Source organism: Podarcis muralis, chromosome 4 (assembly GCF_964188315.1).
Source record: "Podarcis muralis chromosome 4, rPodMur119.hap1.1, whole genome shotgun sequence".
Lineage (NCBI taxonomy): Eukaryota > Metazoa > Chordata > Lepidosauria > Squamata > Lacertidae > Podarcis > Podarcis muralis.
In genome coordinates this window covers 41221838-41240774 of record NC_135658.1, presented here as the reverse complement: position 1 = coordinate 41240774, position 18937 = coordinate 41221838, and the positions used below count along the sequence as shown (strand labels likewise).

Below are 18937 nucleotides of genomic sequence, written 5' to 3'. Positions count from 1 at the left end.
TAGATAGTAAGTTTATGTAGTTCAAAAATAAAATTCCAATTATCACAGATAAATTCAGGTTATGGGGAACTCTGGCCCTAGAAAATGAAAAGAGCAAAATAAAATTGGCTAGATGGGAGTAGGGACCTTCTTAGGATGTACTTTCGTGATAAAGAAAATGGCATTTGAAACATCCCATTTTGCAGTAAAGATAACAAGTCACAAACATAGCTTAATACAAGAAGCATCCAATCTAAACATTATCGAGACAGAAGTTAAGAATTACTGTAAAAAGAAAATGAGAAATACAAATCTTGCATCAATTGTCTTTTTGTATTAGAAATAAAAAAGAAACTTACACTTGTTGTATAAGCTGCTTCAGGGTCATCCTCTAATACCCGCGATAATCCAAAATCAGAGACTTTACACATGAGATTACTGTTGACCAAAATATTACGAGCTGCCAAGTCTCTATGTACGTAGCCCATATCTGAGAGGTATTTCATGCCAGAAGCAATTCCACGTAGCATGCCAACTAGCTGGATAACTGTGAAGTGGCCATCATGCTTCTGCAAGGAAGGTAGATTGTCAGCTCCAAGAACATTTACATTTTCAAGTTTAACTCAACTTTCTTCAGTTTACATTGCACAAATGCCTAACCACAATTTGCTAATCCAGGCACACTTCCCCATATACCGTATATACTTGAGTATAAGCTGGCTTTTTCAGCCCATTTTTTATGCTGAAAAAGCCCCCCTCGGCTTATACTCGAGTGATGTTCCTTTCGGGCTGCTCCTTCCTCCTCGGCCTTTGCTGCTGCCGCCACCACCAGGTTTGTGGTGTGGTGAACCAGCTTATACTCGAGTCAATAAGTTTTCCCAGTTTTTTGTGGTAAAATTAGGAGCCTCGGCTTATATTTGGGTTGGCTTATACTCCAGTATATACGGTAATTTATTTAATTATCCCCATTGACTTTTGGGTCTTTGAACTTTTTTCACATTTGTAGCATTTCCCACAATGGAGTGCCACCACTGAGATGGCCCATTCTCTGGTACCTACTTCTTACACTTAAAATGGTGGCAGTACCTTGGTGGCAGTACCTACACCTAAAATGGTGGCCCTCCATTCGTATTTGGGTAGGTACATATGGAGACAGACAGTCTTACAAGAACTGTGGTCCTAAACCGTGAATGACTTACATCACCATTTCACTGTAATTCCCCTAGCCTTCACAGTTAAATCTGATGCGCTCCTCTTTTTAGAGCCAGACAAGGGACCAATCCACAATATTTACAGCTCAATGTCTAGCAACCAGTTCCAAAGTAATGATAGACATATCTGTTATATAAACAAGCTCTTACAAATTACACTACTATGTCTGTCAAATAAGATTGTGGTAACACATGAATGAAAATGCTATGTGCTAAATTAGTAGCTATCTCTTGCCTAATCCTGTGACAACAATCTTTAATTAAAGATGAATACTGAGGAAATTAGAGGAAAAAATCCTAAGAATAGATACACTCTTCTCCAAGGTTAGCTACTTAGAATGTCTCTATGGAAATAATGTAGAAAAGATAACCCAAATAAGAAATATTAGCTCTTCATATTACTAATCCATTTTTGGACAGAAAAGTCCTGGCTCAAGAATTGCCTTCAAAAGTACTTGAAATAAAATCATGACTTTAAGATTGGATAATCAGTAAAAAAAAAAAAATGTTTATATCCTTTTGCCTGCAAAACCCACAATCTTATGCAGGCCACTTAACACATTACAGCAACAGATGGCAATGGGTTTTTTTTTTAACTACTGGTTTAAAAATTTAAGTAACAGGTGTACATATATGTAAGCCTGGCACAATACTCTGCATTTTCTAACTTTTAGATGCAGTTAATTTTATATTTTATAATATTACAAAATATGCTTTAAGAAATAGTCTGGGGTTGCTAGCACTGGGAAGCTACAGAACCTTTACTGAAGTTGTTCTAGCACAGACTTCCTCAACCTCGGCCCTCCAGATGTTTTTGGCCTACAACTCCCATGATCCCTAGCTAGCAGGACTAGTGGTCAGGGATGATGGGAATTGTAGTCTCAAAACATCTGGAGGGCTGAGGTTGAGGAAGCTTCTTCTAGCATATAGCAGTCTGTAGATCATGCTATATGGATTGCTGAAATTCTGATTGGAAATTCGTTCTTACAAGCCACCTACCCATCAGCCCCTCTTTTTTTGAAGCTTATAAATTGAATTGTTGTGTGCTGTCTTCTAGTAATCAGCATTCAAGCCTGATTGTTATTGTACAATTTGAAGTGTATTTCATCAATTAACTTTTCCTGCTTTTGATGTTATGTCACTTCATTCTCATCTTTGATATCATTTGTATCATTTGATATATTCAATACCAATTTGTTACTCTAATTATGTGGTGTGGAACCTGTTGCTCTCCATGAGCTGTTGCACTATAATTCCCATCATCTCTGATCATTGACCATTCTGGCTAGAGCTGATGAGAACTGGAGTCCAATGACATCTGGAGAACTATAGATGTCCCATCCTTGCTCTAGGAACTTCTTTCAAAGAGGGCCAGATGTGATGAAGTGAAGGGCCAACCAAAGTTGTTGACCTTTTTTCAGGATACTGACCAACAGGCTGGATTAGGCCCCCAAAACAGACTTTGGACATGCGTGCTCTAGAGGCTCTCTCCTTTTTCTATCCTGTTTGAAAGGCAAGTTACAGCTCTGAGAGGAAAATTTACCATGTGATTTCAGAAATCCTACAAAAGTTATGGAAAAAATGTGAACAATCCATAATGGAAATACGAAGAGTTTTTTTTGTCAGGAATGAGGGAAGTGGCTCCTAGTGCAATCCTAAGCACATCTACTATGGAGTAATTGGGACACAATGAGACTTCTGAAAAAGGGTTCATATGATTTTGCTGTAAGTTAAAATACACATTTTGAAGACCATGGTGGCTATTCAACTAAGTCATAGGCACAATGTCACCAACAGAAACATATTTCATACATAAATTATTGGAGGACAAATGCACAGATTAATAAAGAAGAGAGAGAATACACTTTCTGAAGTTTCTGTAATATACCCGGCAGCTGAAACACTTCTCCTTCCCATTTAAGATGGTTGGCAAGGGAACTTAAAGTGACTCACAGTATGAAGACTCAGGAGTGCAGACAGTTTAAACAGCAATTTTAACACAGTAGGCATTTTTCTTTCACTTGAACAAATAATAATTCTTCAGATCTTACTACTGACTTCTTAACTACAGTTTCAGACATGCCAATAACAAGTAGTTCAAATTAATTACTTGGCATGGTACAAATATTTTTATTTCTTATTTTTGTTTATTTAAACAATTTATATATTGCTTAACTACTATGGCCTCCAAGTGGTGTACAAGAGATAAAATACAGAAAAGGTAAAAATCGGCTAAAACTATAAAACCAGTCTTCTATTCAAATGGCTGCTGGAATAAAAAAATGGCATGTTTTCATTTAGTCAACGCACCTGCTTTAATGCAGTGTGCAAGTAAATTTACATCTTGTGACTCTTCTCTATTTTTCCTCCCTGCATCAGGACCATATTCAGGTCTCACTGGGTCTCCAGGTCCTTTCTGGTATAAAGCTGAATTCCAGGAAGTAAAAGTTACTAAATTTTAAATTTTGATATTAAAAAAATGCTACATGGATATAATTTAGGAAGGGTATCATTGTCTGTCATTACTGAAAATCTCTATCAGTAATAAACAAACAAATCAACACCAATTTTGTAGAAGGAAGCAAGTGAAATAATAGATCATACAGATTCATACGGATTCCTTTTGGGGTATTTATTAATTGGAATGCACTTATGAGGAGTGAAATGCTGCCATCTGGCAACGTTGCATAAAAGTTTATCTATCTTATAAGGTTATTTATATAATTTTTGAGCTGCAAACAAACTTACAATTCATATGGCTTCTAATAAAATTGATTTAAATACAAAAAAAGAAGCAGAACCAAACACAGCTTGATCCACAGGGGAGTTAAGCATTTTAAACTAAAAAATTAAGTGAAATTATGGGAAAGGTGATAGCTCAGTTGGTATGGGTAGCACTGAGCTAGATGGACCAATGGCTTGACTTAGTATAAGGCATTTTCCTAGGTTCCTAAAGAAAAAAGGTCTTGCCTAAAGTGAGAGGGAGTGAGCTGCACAATCTGTCAATACAACAGAAGGCCCTGTTTCCAAGCCTCTGGGGGTGCAGTTGAGATATTGTGCATAGAGAGTGGCAAATTTCCTGATCCATAACCATTGAGGCCTTGGCAGTTAAGAACCAGCACTTTAAATGAGTCTGGAAATGAACCGGAAGTCAATGCAGATGAAACAAAATCATAATACAGTAGTATGCTCTGAAAAATGGGCTTCAGATTTCAATGTAGCCATTGCATTTTGCACTGGCTAACATTTTCAGACACTTTTAACAGTAGCCCCATGTGTTCCAGTGATCCAGTCTAGGTGTGACTGAGACATATGTGGTAGTCAGATCTGTTTTATCCAAGAAGGGGAGCAGCTGCCATATTAACTGAAACTGTGCAAAAGCATTGCATTCCTGGCCACAGCTGCTACGTCAGCATTCCAAAGCAAAGCCAGTCCCAGGAATAAACCCAATGTGCAAAAGAGATTATTGACCAACTGGACATAGTATAGGGTTGAACAGCAACCTCTCTTCCCCAGCACTACCTCATGGGATACACATGTCAGATAGGAGTGAGGATACAATACTGCTTTGAGGATATGGTAGCTTTCAAAGGTCAAAGAAAGGATTATAGAAATGTGTCCTTCACCTTAAGAAAATTCAGACTGCTTCTTGTCTTTTCTTGACCGTAGCAAGACAGTCATAATTTAGTAATATATTTCCAAACAAGTACTTCAAAATGTTCTTTGCCACATTCTTGTCGCTCCAAACCTCTATGATTATTGCTACTGCATAACATTTGAAATATATCTTTCCCCCATCTTCAAGTACTTCAGCATTTCACACTTGCCTATAGCGTGTGATTTTATCCTGTCCTTATTCCATATGTTCTGCTTCTAAGTGATACCTTTATTTCTCACACACTTGACTTTCCAGATCATGTCATGCTACACCCACACTAATCCGTAAGCAACGTAGTCTGCAAAGCTTCTCAATACTGTTTCCTGTGCTACCTTTATTCCCTCAATATCTTTCAATAGTGCAGTTTTCCTTTTGGCTGTTTTTGCGTCAAATAATTATCTGTTATTGCAGGGATGCACGTCCCACGCTCAAAGGCCACATTTCCTCTGCTTGGGGGCTGGGACAATATTTTCTGTCTCTCACACAGGTGTAGTTTGGCCCGAAACTGTGACTATAAATTGCCTTCAAGGAGCATCTTGCCCACTAATAAAAATACTAGTGTTGACTTCAGAACAAGGTTTAATAAGTGTGGTCAAGAGCTGACTTCCAGACTAAAGGAAAGGTTGCGCATTCTTACAGAAGCTGGCAGACAAGACAACTGTCAAATGTCTTGGCTGTGGAGTTATTACTGAGCATGTATCTACAACAGGCATGTCCAACAGGTAGATTGCAATCTACCAGTAGATTGTGGGGGTGTTCCAGGTAGATCGCGGGATCTCCGGGATGCTCCTGATCGATCCCCCTTAAAAGCTCAACAACTCTGGGGCACCCTCCCCCAAAAAAGCTTAACAACTCTGGGGCATCCTCCCCAAAAGATCAACATGACCACCGCTTCCCAAAAAAAAGATCAACAACATATGGCAATGACAATGGGTAGACCACTGCCAGTTTATTTAATAGTGGGAGTAGATTGCTGTCTCTTGGGAGTTGGACGTACCTGATCTACAAATAGAAGTTAATGGAACTGTACAAGGCTCAAAAAATATATTCTGCAGCAGGGTTTCAGTGGCTCAGTAGCAGAGCATCTGCATGAAAAAAGGTCCCTGATTCAATCCTAGGCATCTTCAAGTAGGGTGGGGAATGTTCCCTGTCTGAAATACTAGAAAGCAGCTACCAGACAGTACAGTGGTACCTCGGGTTAAGTACTTAATTTGTTCTGGAGGTCCGTTCTTAACCTGAAACTGTTCTTAACCTGAAGCACCACTTTAGCTAATGGGGCGTCCTGCTGCCGCCAGGCCGTCAGAGCACAATTTCTGTTCTTATCCTGAAACAAAGTTCTTAACCTGAAGCACTATTACTGGGTTAGCGGAGTCTGTAACCTGAAGTGTATGTAACCCGAAGCATATGTAACCCGAGGTACCACTGTATTGACAATACTGAGTTAGATGGATCGATGGCCTGACTCAATATAAAGCAGCTTCCTATGTCCTTAAATAATTGAACCTATAGAAACTATGGAATTAATCAAAATTACTCTCAAATGGCATAAATAATCATACAGTTTACTATATTGCATATTTTTTCTAGGTTCTGCTACTCATGCATGGTGATAAAAAAGTAAATGAAGCTGTGGTGTCCCAACTACTGGAAATCTTATTCCACAAACCATGTGGGTTCAGATGTTTCAGCAGATATTGCCCACCACTTTCAGTTATATCTATGAAGCCATAAGAGCTAGAATCTTGCTTTTTTTAAAAAGTAAGAAGTCCAGGATTCTTGGGCAGCTGAACTCTGTCCCTGCTGCCACATTCTGATTCCCCTCTACACATCTCCACATACATCATACACACAGCCCTAATTTAAAACCACTTTAAAAAGACAGGCGCCACAATTTATTAGGCCTCAACTACCACAGGCCTTGATTCTCTCATCAGCCCTACATCCCAATGTTCCTCAGACATCAACTGTGATCCCATAACAACTCATACAGCTTTTCTTCATATACTTGACTCTCTATGCAAATAAACTCAGAATAGATACACATCTTGATATAGATATCCTCTGGCAATTGCCTCTTCTTTTTTGTTTTATTTGTCTCAAGAGGGAAGATGCAATTTCCCCCAAGTATTTAAGTGACTCAGGGTTGTTATCTAGGGCTTATTCCGACTCTCAGGGGTTAACACAAGAAGTACTTTTGATACAATTCCCAGTTGGCTGCTGAGGATGTTTATCAGCCTCTGTAACAATTCAAACCAGAGTGAATTTATCCAGAGCACTGTTCCATCAAATTCTAAACAGTCTTTAATAGCTTTGCCAAATAAACTATCCTTGACAGCCAAAAGTATATCTAATGCCTGGCTGGTTGCACATTTATGCTGCCCATCCAATGCACATGAGAGAAATTGTTTTATATTCAGCATCTGATGCCGTTTGCAAAACTTGACTCAAGAAATATTCCAGTCCAGTTACAGAACACTGCATAAAGTATTATGGGCAACAAATCAAGCTTCCCCAGTGGAAGCTGTTCCTTCTGCAGCAGAACTTTGCTCTTAAAGTGTTCCAGAGAAGAAACCATTTTACACCCAAAAAACAAAATCTGACTCAGACCTGCAAGTCCCACTTCAATCTTTAATTATAGAAAATCAGAAGTGCATAACGTTCACACTTCCACAGCCTATACTTTGATTTATGTATTCATTGCCTTTAACTGTGAGAACTGAACCATGGGTGTGGGGAACAAAGTTTCTTGCAGAACAACATAATGGAACATAAAGATATGAATACTGATACTTAACTGACACCAATCCCTTTTTAATTATGAAAATACCTGGGCAAGTTCATACCTTTGCTTAGGATACAGTTGGAATGGTTAATTAAGATGTTATTGGGAATGTTTTATTTATTCAAAGAACCCTTCTACACAAGGTGGTACAATTAACAACTGGATCACTTGAGGCTGCAGGTGGGGCAATTTTTAAAATAATTACCCATATAAAAAACTCCTTGTAGGGCAACACCTACTCATCAGGGGAAAGGATTTTCATGTATCCTCTCTGCCTGATGCGCTAGTTTCCTACATAAAGGAAGCTTTTTATGTGTTCATTTAAAAATATGAAGTCCTACCAGCAGAGTCTGAAGCAATGCAGCCCAAAATTCTACCACTTGATGTGGATATGTAGGGCAGCTTTCTGTGCATTCAAAATTTGTTGGTGTAGGAATGCCTTGAAATATTAGGGGAAGATGAAAAATAGATGAAAAAAGAGGGAGGGATGGGACAGCAGTGCTTTCCCACTGACTCTGCTGGAAACAGACCAAACCAAACACCACTCAATTCCACCAGGGTCACCTCCTACCCACTACTTATCTAGCAGCAGCCATCCCACTAGTTCAGCTAAAAGACCAGTAACCTTTGCCTCTTTCTCTCCTTGAACTCTTATCATTCCTGCTGGTCACTATAAGAACATTGCCTCTAAGGGCCTGTCCACACTTCCACTTGTTCCATGCCTAGAAAGAATGGGTCTAAGAGGTTTTCCTCTTGTTCTAGACATAGATCAGAGTGGTCAATCTGCAGAAAAACTGATTGGGGTTTCTTCCAATTCAGTGGTAAACAGCAGGTTAATCTGGGGAAAAGTTGAGGAAAAAGCAAAAGTGTGGATGGGCCTCAGTAAATAGTGCCTGAGTCATTCTCAGCCCCTTTTCCTTTTGTATCATGCCGTTTAGACCGTGAGCTGAAGACAGGTATTGTCTGATTCCTCTTCTGGAAGCCTTTTTTCAACTTGAAGGATGGGGTGAAAATATTGTAAATATAAATAAGCAAACAGTGGGAGTAACCCATGCTATGGCTCATCCCTTGACCACTTGCCAGACGAGTGATGCACGAGCCCAAGTGTAGGCTTTTCTCATGTGTCCTGACTCCTGGAGCTTCTAATGTTGCTCCAGAGCGGTGGGAAGAACCACTGCTGCCATTGTGCCCACACCACAGTATAATATTACAAGGAATCCACACAAAACAGAGATCGAAGAAGCTGCACCCCTGCTCATGTGGAGAAAGGAATGTTGTCTACATGTCAGCAGGGCTGTCTCTGCTTCAGGAAGACCAGGAGAGAGCTCATATATTACTCTCTAAGCTATAAACTTGCTCAGTGTTCAAACTGATCACTACAGAGAACATGTTAAAGTTAGGACAAAACAACAAAAAATGTCATTGACCTGCACAAATGTATCTTGACTCTCAGTATCTACAACAAAGTATTTGACTGGAGTTTTTTTTATAAAAGGCTGATGGTAGAACACCCTCACCCACTGCACACCCTGAAATAGCTGTGTAGCAAATTTCCAAAGGCTGAAAGGCTGCTGGACCAAGTTTTTGTACATGTTTTTAAAACAAATACTTTTTCCGTAACAGTTTGATTTCCAGACTCTGCTGATTCAATCAGGCCTCCAGCCTGGACTGGCACCATTAAAGAAAAGATCAATCAATACTTTGCTCAGTACAATAGCAACTGCGGTAGAGAATTTACTTTTTCCAGAACATCCAGACCTACTCTATAGAGTTAAAGAGCATCTAAACTAGGCTTGCCTGCACAGCTTGTGACCAATAAAGCCAACCAGCTGTGTACTGTTGCTCCCCTCCTGCCTTCTAGTTTAGTCCTCTACCTGGGACTGAAAAACAAGAGTATTGGCAAACAACTAGCATGCTGACCCTGGCTTGTGTTATGGCATTTAACTTATGCCATGTGATAGTGTCTGCATTTGGGGTTTTAAATCACGCTTGAGAGAGAGCATACTATCCGCACTTATTTTAACTAAATTTTGCATTATGGTTCCTAGCACGAAGAAGTAGGTTTTCGTCTTATGTTTGGATACAATTGGAAAACTTTCTGAATCATAATGATGTACTGAACCTTTAAAAACTGCAATGACTATAACAATTGATCTTCTGGTTTCTTAGAATTCCTGAGCAATGCCAAGTAGAAAGTTGCTAGTATGAAATAAAAGCAATGTCACAAAAATTGTGTGTACTTTTTGTGTGCCCTGTCTTTGTTAATTTCCCCATTAAAGCACTAAACATAGCAGCTGAAACCAGTGTAACAGCAGGTCTCCTCCCAGTGATTGCTAATGGATGACTATTGTTAACGGGAATGCTTTAAATAAGAATGTTAACGAAGTCTTTAGTTTTCCCTACATACATAGAGAGCTAAGCTACATGTGAATGCAGTTCCATCAACTGTCATGCTATGGTATCTGCTTCACTCAAAACTGCTTAATGTGGGAGCAAGTCCACCACAGGTGGAAGCAGGATAAGTTTACTGCAGGTAGGTAAGTACAGTGGTACCTCAGGTTATAAACACCTCAGGTTACAAACACTTTAGACTCCGCTAAGATGGAAGAAGTACCTCGGGTTAAGAACTTTACCTCAGAATGAGACTATAAATCGCATGGCGGCGGTGGCACAGTGGCAGTGGGAGGCCCCATTAGCTAAAGTGGTACCTCAGGTTAAGAATGGTTTCAAGTTAATAAACGGACCTCCAGAACGAATTAAGTTCATCACTAGAGGTATCACTGTATTAATGTTTTAATGCTCTGACTTAGTATAATTGGATATATATATGCCATCTATGGTCTACTCCTATATGTGAATTGAATTAAATAGGACTTTCCCAGCCGCTTTTACCTATTTCTTCCTTTAGGTCCTGATTTCACATAATTTATTGACTATTCTTTGGCCAACAGCAGTCCCAGGGTTTGGCTGCCTATATTGGGACCAAGCCCCTCCCACCTGGTCTAGCCGGATTGGCCAGGATTCAAAAATAAGCCAGTGGTGAGAAAGCCCATCAATCTTCAGTTGCCGGCCTAGGAATTCCCCACAATTGGCCACCTAGCGCCCCCCTGGCATTGCTCCTGGGGAGGGGGGGGGAGCCCACGATGGGCTGCAACAGTTGCCTACCCTGTGACCAGGTAAGCTGCCATAGTATAATTGTGACAATAAGCCTTTATTCAATGAGAAGCCAGCAGGCAGGTTATTCACCTGGGCAAGAGAGTCTGAGCTATGGTATGCCCTGAGATCTACAGATTCAGGGCAGTATACACATTTTATAAATAATACTACAGTGGTGCCTCGCAAGACGAAATTAATTCATTCCGCGAGTTTTGTCGTCTTGCGATTTTTTTCGTCTTGCGAAGCACGGTGTCGGGAAAGTTTTGGAAAAGCTTCAAAAATCACCAAAGTCTTTAAAAACCTCAAAAAAAGGTTTCCGTCTTGCGAAGCAAGCCCATAGGGGAAATCGTCTTGCGAAGCAGCTCAAAAAACAAAAAACCCTTTCGTCTAGCGAGTTTTTTGTCTTGCGAGGCATTCGTCTTGCGAGGTACCACTGTATAAGAAACATGTTCTTTGTAACAACTCAGTTGTTTATAATTGTTAGCTGAAAACACAGTTATCTCTAGTAGTGTAAGAGACACTGAGCCATGTAATGTGAAACATCACAAACTGACAAAGCTTATCAAATACAGGAGATAGAGAATAATCCTGAAGCAACAACTAAAAAATGTGTAAGATAACTGTTAAGAAAATATTACCTCGGAGGGATGGTGATCTACCAGAATACGAATTTGGAGAGGAAGTATTTGTCAAATCACTATTCAGGTCCCTCATGTAACAGAAACACATATATGCAAAATAAGTAAAACAAGTAAATAAAATGGGGAGGTTTTGTTCCGCAGTGGAGGAAGCCGATTGGGTGCCTGGGGTGGGTCCAGCTGCCCATGGGGGCGGGACCAGTCGTCCACGGGCGCACCGAGGAGTCTGCCTGCCTCCTTCCACTCAGCTGCCCTACAGCTGAGGGGGAGGCAACAGGCGGACTGTTTGGGGCACAGTGGAGCCTGCGGGCGCTCATGCCACCACGTCACTCCCAGGAGAAACGTGTGACTTGGGTGCGCTGCAGGCCTCACGGTGAGTGCCGCCCACCATTTTGTCACCCCCTCAGTGGGACACCCGAGGCAGACCACACCTACCACACACCCCTTGCTACGCCCCTGGTTTCATTCTACAACTTTGTTGCAAAGCCTGCTAAAGATGGCATGTGTGCATGCTGCATGAGAGTGAGAGAGCGAGCAAGAATGAGAACAAGCTCATTTTTAGCATCTTTTACAGCAGACAAATAAAGATGGGAGCTATTAAACTTTGCAGAGTCATGTGGGTCTCCTCCACCCAAAATGAACTCTGACTGGAGAGGATATGTTAGATGGATTTATAGCACACACTTTATGACTTCATTTTATGGAACTCTCGTCTCCTTTCCCAACATTATTTAACATGAGCTTCGGCTGCAGCATCTAACCTCTAACTGACAGAAAGGATAAGGTTAATGGCAAGGCTGTACTGGGAATTATATAATGGCTGCTTCTTCAAAGAGCAATATATCCTGACATTTCTTTCCCACAGAAAATATTTTTCACTTCCCTCCCTTGGCCTATTTTGGACTTGCCTTTAGGAATTTAAGTTTGGTAATATGTTTTGGTCTTTTACTCTGCTGTATTGTCTTTTGTTAATGTACCACAGAAATGAAACAAAACTTATTATGGTGCTTTACACTACTAAGTTCTGAAGTACATGTCAACAATAAAAGGAGTACTTCTGCAACAATCTGTTATTTTACCCAAATGCAATAAGGTTCTCTGGATTTATACCTTGATATAAAACAGCCGCAGTGCCCCTTTAAAAACCAGAACACGCTGTACACAAATAGTAAACATTAGTAATACAATTCATAAAGTGACAGAACCTTTGCTTTTTTATTAATTTGCACAAAAATAATTAGAAATATTGAGACTTCGGATTTTTTTGTATGATATAGTAGTAGTATAGTACAGAGGGGGTTACTGTTGTGTTGCTTCTGTTTTGGCTATTTATTAGTGCTTTTATCTTGCGTTTTTTCCTTGTGGACTGACCTGAGATCTTTTGATGAATGGCAGTTTATAAATCTAATAAATAATAATAATAATGATATATGCAGTACATATCTTTTGTTTTAAATACTAAAATCAGATAATATCATAATCTAGAAGAATGGAAAAAGTGTCTGCTAAGCTGTGTTGCCAGGTCACATCCATTTTGTCCCCATGTTTCCATTTTCTGCATCTATCTTTCCTGTAACTACCTAGCTGCGAGATCTAGTAGTGACTAAGGCACTAAGCAAAGGGTGTGATTGTAAGACAGTTATATTGAAATATTTAGTAATCCTTTTATTGGCTGCCACACACTTGCCATTGTACAGAAATGGAAAGTGCCATAGGGCACCTGTAGCAGCACAACCAGAAGTCTTCATCTGCCTCACCTGCAATAAAACACATCTCTCCCATGTTGGTCTCTACAGCCACAGCAGGCGCTGTAACTTCCATTGCCTCCTGAGACAGATGGGTGCCAACAACAACTCGAACCTTATGCTTTGGTATGAGTGCTTGAAATATTGCTGTTCTGGAAAACGTTACCCTCTGTGTTTGACCGTTGCAAGGCACAGCTACACCAGATACTTTTTATGCTGTCTAGGGCAATTTGGTTTTGTGCAAGAACTAATACCACTTACAACAGCAACCTATACCATCTTCCAGTGTGATCTGAGTTAACTTTTAGTTTGTCCCAGGATACAATATGCAATGTATACCATGTCCCTATGATTCCCCCTCCTTTTATTTGTGTAATGCTGTTAAAAAAGAATACTCTTTCTTTGGGTTAGGACATACTAAGATACACTAAAAATATTTGGAACATACAATCCAGTTAGGCAACTCTGTGCAAATGGCTTTCTTGGCCATAGTGAGTTGAACTATGATGCTTCAGCAAAATATAAGGCTGGTTCACACAAGCAACATCAAATGACAAACTGCACGTAAGAACTATCATAAATTTAACACTTTAGATAAAGTTTTCATATCACCAAACAACACTTCGAACACAACACTTTTCTTGAGGCTACTCCACACATTTAGCTGTCATTCCTCAATGACTAATCATATGATGTACACACATGTGTGAAACAACCCATTATTTATGACCACCTTTATGCCTAAACACTTTGTAAACACATCCGTCCATAATGCTAGCAAAAATCATTGTGTCATGATGTGGCAACTGATAACATCATATATATATAATTCCAAAGGCCTAGCTGTTGGTATGTCTTATTCTAAGCACAGAGAAAACATCACAAATAGGCAATGAAAAAACCTTGATAGCCTTCTGCTCAGCTCCCCACACATGTCCATACAGAGCGCTGATCCAAGCCATGCAGTCTGTCAGGCAGAATGAATTAAATGATTCACTACACACACACACACACACACACACACACACACACACACTCCATTTGCTGATAAACTACTTGGTACATTGTGCCTCAATCAAGTCAGACAAGATGGCTTCTTCCAATGACTGCAAGGATTCAGGAAGAAGGTTCAAAGCAGTCTATCAAAAAAGTGGCCAAAGCATTTTCTCTTAACCCACAGTGTACATTTTCAGAGCCAGCCCTATTAGGGAGAAATGAGACACCTGCCACAGGCAGCCAATGCAGCAGCCCCCAAATAGTTCCTCCTGATCCCTCTTGGCTATTCCATCTGCTGGGGGATAATGCTGGGTCTCTCATACGGACTGCCTTAATCCTTCAGAGCAAGGCAGGGGCTCCAAAGGTTTCCAATGCCAAAGGACTGAGAAATAAACGTGTCTTAATAATGGTGTTGTGTTCAACGTTGTGTGAGCAGAAGGTAGGCCATGCAGTGGACCACTGTTTTCCCCTCATGCTTCTGCTTCCCCCTATGCAGCTGAAATTTATTCAAGATGGCCATGATGACCTATAAACATTGTGATTTATTGGGTTGCAGTGGGGAGGAGGTTGTCTGAAATCAGATAGAGGAATAATTAAAAAAAAAAAGTGAGTCTATAGTCCTAAATTTACTTGGATTTAAATGTTATTGTAATCATTGTTACTTATAAGTCAACATGTTTAGTTGCAGGGAGTTAAAAAGTTAAATAAACTTCGCTTTAGACAGATGGGTCAATATGAGAGGCACAACTTCCCTTCTGAATGTACTTTGTCTCTTCATCTCTCTCCCATCCAACCCAGTATTTTCTCCCCTGATACTTCCGCTGCCCAGGCTCTTGCACATGGTACAACAAATCTTAGGATCAACGTATTGTAGCATTATTCCTTTACTTCTAAATATAATAAGAATGTGAGCATCCCTGGAACTTTCAAGCCCCAAATATGAGCTGCTGAAGAAATCATAAATCAGATCTGATATAATTTGGATTTACATGGGAATATGTGGAACAATTGCCACATCTAATGCCATTATATATTCCCCTCCAAAAATCAGCTAATGCTGTCATGCTCATAATATTCTGGTGAACAATAATGATTTATTTGTAGAAATTATGGCATAGAAGCTTGAAATGTTGAAGAGTATTCTTCACATTCTGGATTTTTATCTTTTAGCTCTAGCTTTTATATATATTTCTGTAAAAGTGCTCAAAGCTACAAAAAAGGCATTATTACATATGAAGAAATATGGGCTTTGTGAAGTCCTTTGAGATCACTAGATAAAAACTCCTTGTAAATTTAACCTTTTATGATGGTTTAGAGACACACTTATACAGTACTTTTTGTACTCTCACAAAGGTATTTCAAAGTTTACTCTTGAAGTAACTAGAAGGAAATCACATTTTTAAAAGAATTAAACAGATTTCTTTTAAAATCTTGAGCTTTCAGTCTTTTGATCTGCTGAGTATTAATGTTACTGAGATTAAATATCTACATTCCTTTCAGAATGCATGTAACCTCAATAGACATTGAACTGATAAACCACAACTGAGAAAAGGGAAGCATATAACTAAGGGAAACAATTAATGTGACTGAGAGGTTAATGCTTATTATTGTACCACTGCTCTCTCATGACTCTACCCTTTTCCTAATACAAACATAAATGTCATATTTTAGAAGCAGACATAAGGAAGGCAATGTAGTAAAGAAATCTTGCTATGTGCTGAATATACCTATTTAGAGTGAAATGAGATACAAACTCTTCAACCTTCTGTCGTAAAAAAGGAATGAACAGAAGGTAGAAGCATTTGGTATTAGTAAAGATAAAGTAGCAACATGATTTGCAAAAAGTTTATCTACGAGTCTGTTTACAAAATGAACAGTACTATTAATTCCGATCCAGCCTCATATTTTGCCATTATCTCTCTGCCCTTCCAACCACCTATATAATCCAATATATTAAACACTAGGAATTCTTTTGTCATTTCCTCTTTTTGTTATATGACTCTGGTTTTTGTCTCATAGGCCCCAGTTCTTCAGTGCTTCACAGTGAGGCTTCATAAATGATTTTAGGCACTCATCTTTCTTTCTTTCTTTCTTTCTTTCTTTCTTTCTTTCTTTCTTTCTTTCTTTGTCAAGCTACCTCTGTGCCCTTTCTGCTTCACTATAGTCACTTTGTTTTGCTGCTTACTCATTTCCCACCACCAATATTTTCAAATGGTATTTCATGCCAACTGATCTGTATTAAATGCACATTATGAATTATTGTACATGTCTTCATTATGTTTTTCTTCTTCAAAAATTAGTTAAGTTCTACCGATTATACAGCAAGGCTAGTGTGATCTTGTGGATATTTGCAAATGCGTAACGATGAGTACTTTATAAAAATAAAATATAAAAAACACAAAATACCTAGGAAAAATAAGAGCAAAACCAAACCAATAATACCCCCTCCCACAACACTTTTTTTAAAGAGAGTATCAGATGTTAGTCAGCCAAAGGCCAGGTTGAAAAGTAATGTTTTCTCCTGGCATCTAAAGGTGTATAATGAAGGTGCCAGCTGAACCTCCCCGGGGAGAGCATTCACAAAGGGGGAGCCACTGCAGAAATGCCTATTGTCGTGTTGCCGCCCTCTGGACCTCTTGTGGAGGAGGCATGCGAAGAAGGGTCTCAGATGATGAGCTCAGGGTCTGTGTAGGTTCATATGGAGAGAGGTAGTCCTTGACGTATTGCCACCCTGAGCCGTTTTTAAGGCTTTATAGGTCAAAAGCAGCACTTTGAATTGGACTTAGAAACTATTTGGCTACCAGTGCAGTCAGGCCAGTATCAGTGACAGGACCAGGGCAGAACCGTCTTACCATGGTGAGCAATATGGCTGCCGAATGCTGCACCAGCACAAATTTCAGGATCGTCTTCACAGGCAGCCCTGCTTATAACACGTTACAGTAATGTAACCTAGAGGTTACCAGAGTATAGACAACAGTTGTTAGGCTGTGCCTGTCCAGCTGGGGCACCAGCTGAAGCTGATGGAAGGCACTCCGTGCCACTGAAGCCACTTGAGTCTCAAGCAACAGCAAAGAATCCAGAAGTACCTGCATACCTGCTCAGTGCCATCTAGCCTTATAATGTTTCTCCTGAGCCCCACAGCAGTTCTCCTCTGTTGGAGCTTTATATGTCCCAAGGCATGTCCTGGTCTTCTTAAACTAACCTGCTGCCTGAACTGTGGGGAAAGACATCATCCTGTTGCCAGTGTTGAAGTAAGATTCAGCTGCCAGTTCAGGCAGCTTCTGTATGTGAAGTGGGAGAGCAGCACCATCTTGTCCTTCACCTCAGACAGCAAAATGTCTTGGGGCTGCTCTGTGCCATTCCCTATCCACGCTTTTGACATTTATTTAGATCCAGCAACTGAACTTAAGTGGAATACCATTATAGTCAAGCCACTTCAGTAGTTCCTAATTCAATTTGTTAAATGCAATTAGCCATAAATAATTATAAATCAGCTACTAAACCTGTGCTATACTTCCGTAAGCCAAAAACAAAACTCAGCGAAGAAATATTTTTAAATGACTGAGCAAAATGAACAGCTGCCATATGGCAAAGCATTTGCATTTCAATTTATCTTTTTGTTCATAATAACACCATTTGAAATACATTTTGCTAAATATGGGGACTGAACTTGTAGAAGAAATCAATTATATTCTTAAGTCTAAATCTTCTCCTTTTCTGGCTATGCTCTAATGTATCACTGTACCTAAGAAATGCACCCTGGGGAAAATACTTCTCCAACTAAAAATCCATGAATAACATTATGCAAAAATTAATTTGTGATAAATGATTCAAAATCTTTACTTAGAATGGTTTTTATTCATATTTCTTGTGAAAATAACACCTCACCCGTAGAAAGGAGTCAAGGGATCCATTCTCCATGTATTCAACCACAATCATTACTGGTCTGCCTGCAAAGACAGCAAAGGAATGTGTTAGGATTATAGGTATATTAAGGGTTTGTTATAGTTCCAGCTGTTAGGAAAAGATTATTTGCATTAGTAAAATATGTTGCTCATTTCCCAGTCCTCCTCTGTAGCAAAAATGTATCTCATTGTTCTATTATTTCTGAGTAGTTTCTTGGTCATGTTGCTGGATTTACCAAAGGCATTATAATATTTTTGGATTTTTATTTAAATGGCTGAAATCAGAATCTGTTATTTATAGCCCAGGTTATTCTTGGTGGATACAATCCTGTGCACTCAAAAAAGTGCTGAGGAGAGGGGGTGTTACTAAGCTATGAATATGACCCTTTTCCCTTAGACTAGAATATATAATTAACATTTGATGTTTGTGACAAGAACATCCAAGTCATTCTAGTACTAATTTACTTTCTGTATTTACTTGACAAGCCTTTTACTGTTTGTGTTCAGGAGTAAGCCATCACTCTAAAACTACCTAGAAGAAATAACCCAATTTGCATGCTAATCAGGGTATTCCATCAGATGTTATTTAGATAATGCTAATAATACAAAGGCGTGAATAATATATGCAGAAATACTGTAATGAATCATCTTGCATGCAAGACAGGAAAGAATATAATAAAACAACAAACACATTTTGTGCGAATGCCTGTATTGGTTCCATTTGTAACAAATACCAGATAAAATGATAGAAGGAATAAAGAAACACAGGTACTTGAGAAGAACCTTGTCTACATCTTGCCTGTTATTATTTTTCATTCTTTCTCCTGCCAACATAGCATAATCAGATAGATAGCATAATCAGAACTG

The 18937-nt window shown here is 39.4% G+C and overlaps 1 protein-coding gene across 4 annotated transcripts in view; it reads right to left on the bottom strand.

Annotated features, from left to right (window-relative positions):
- EPHA6 (EPH receptor A6) overlaps window positions 1-18937 on the bottom strand; it is a 365265-nt gene that overhangs the window by 39029 nt on the left and 307299 nt on the right. For all 4 annotated transcript variants that reach the window (XM_077927237.1, XM_028726795.2, XM_028726794.2 and 1 more), the window contains 2 exons: window positions 18054-18115; window positions 339-548 (listed from right to left, as the gene is read on the bottom strand). In XM_077927237.1, coding sequence (XP_077783363.1) covers window positions 339-548; window positions 18054-18115 — 272 coding nt within the window. The remainder of the gene's footprint in view (window positions 1-338; window positions 549-18053; window positions 18116-18937) is intronic.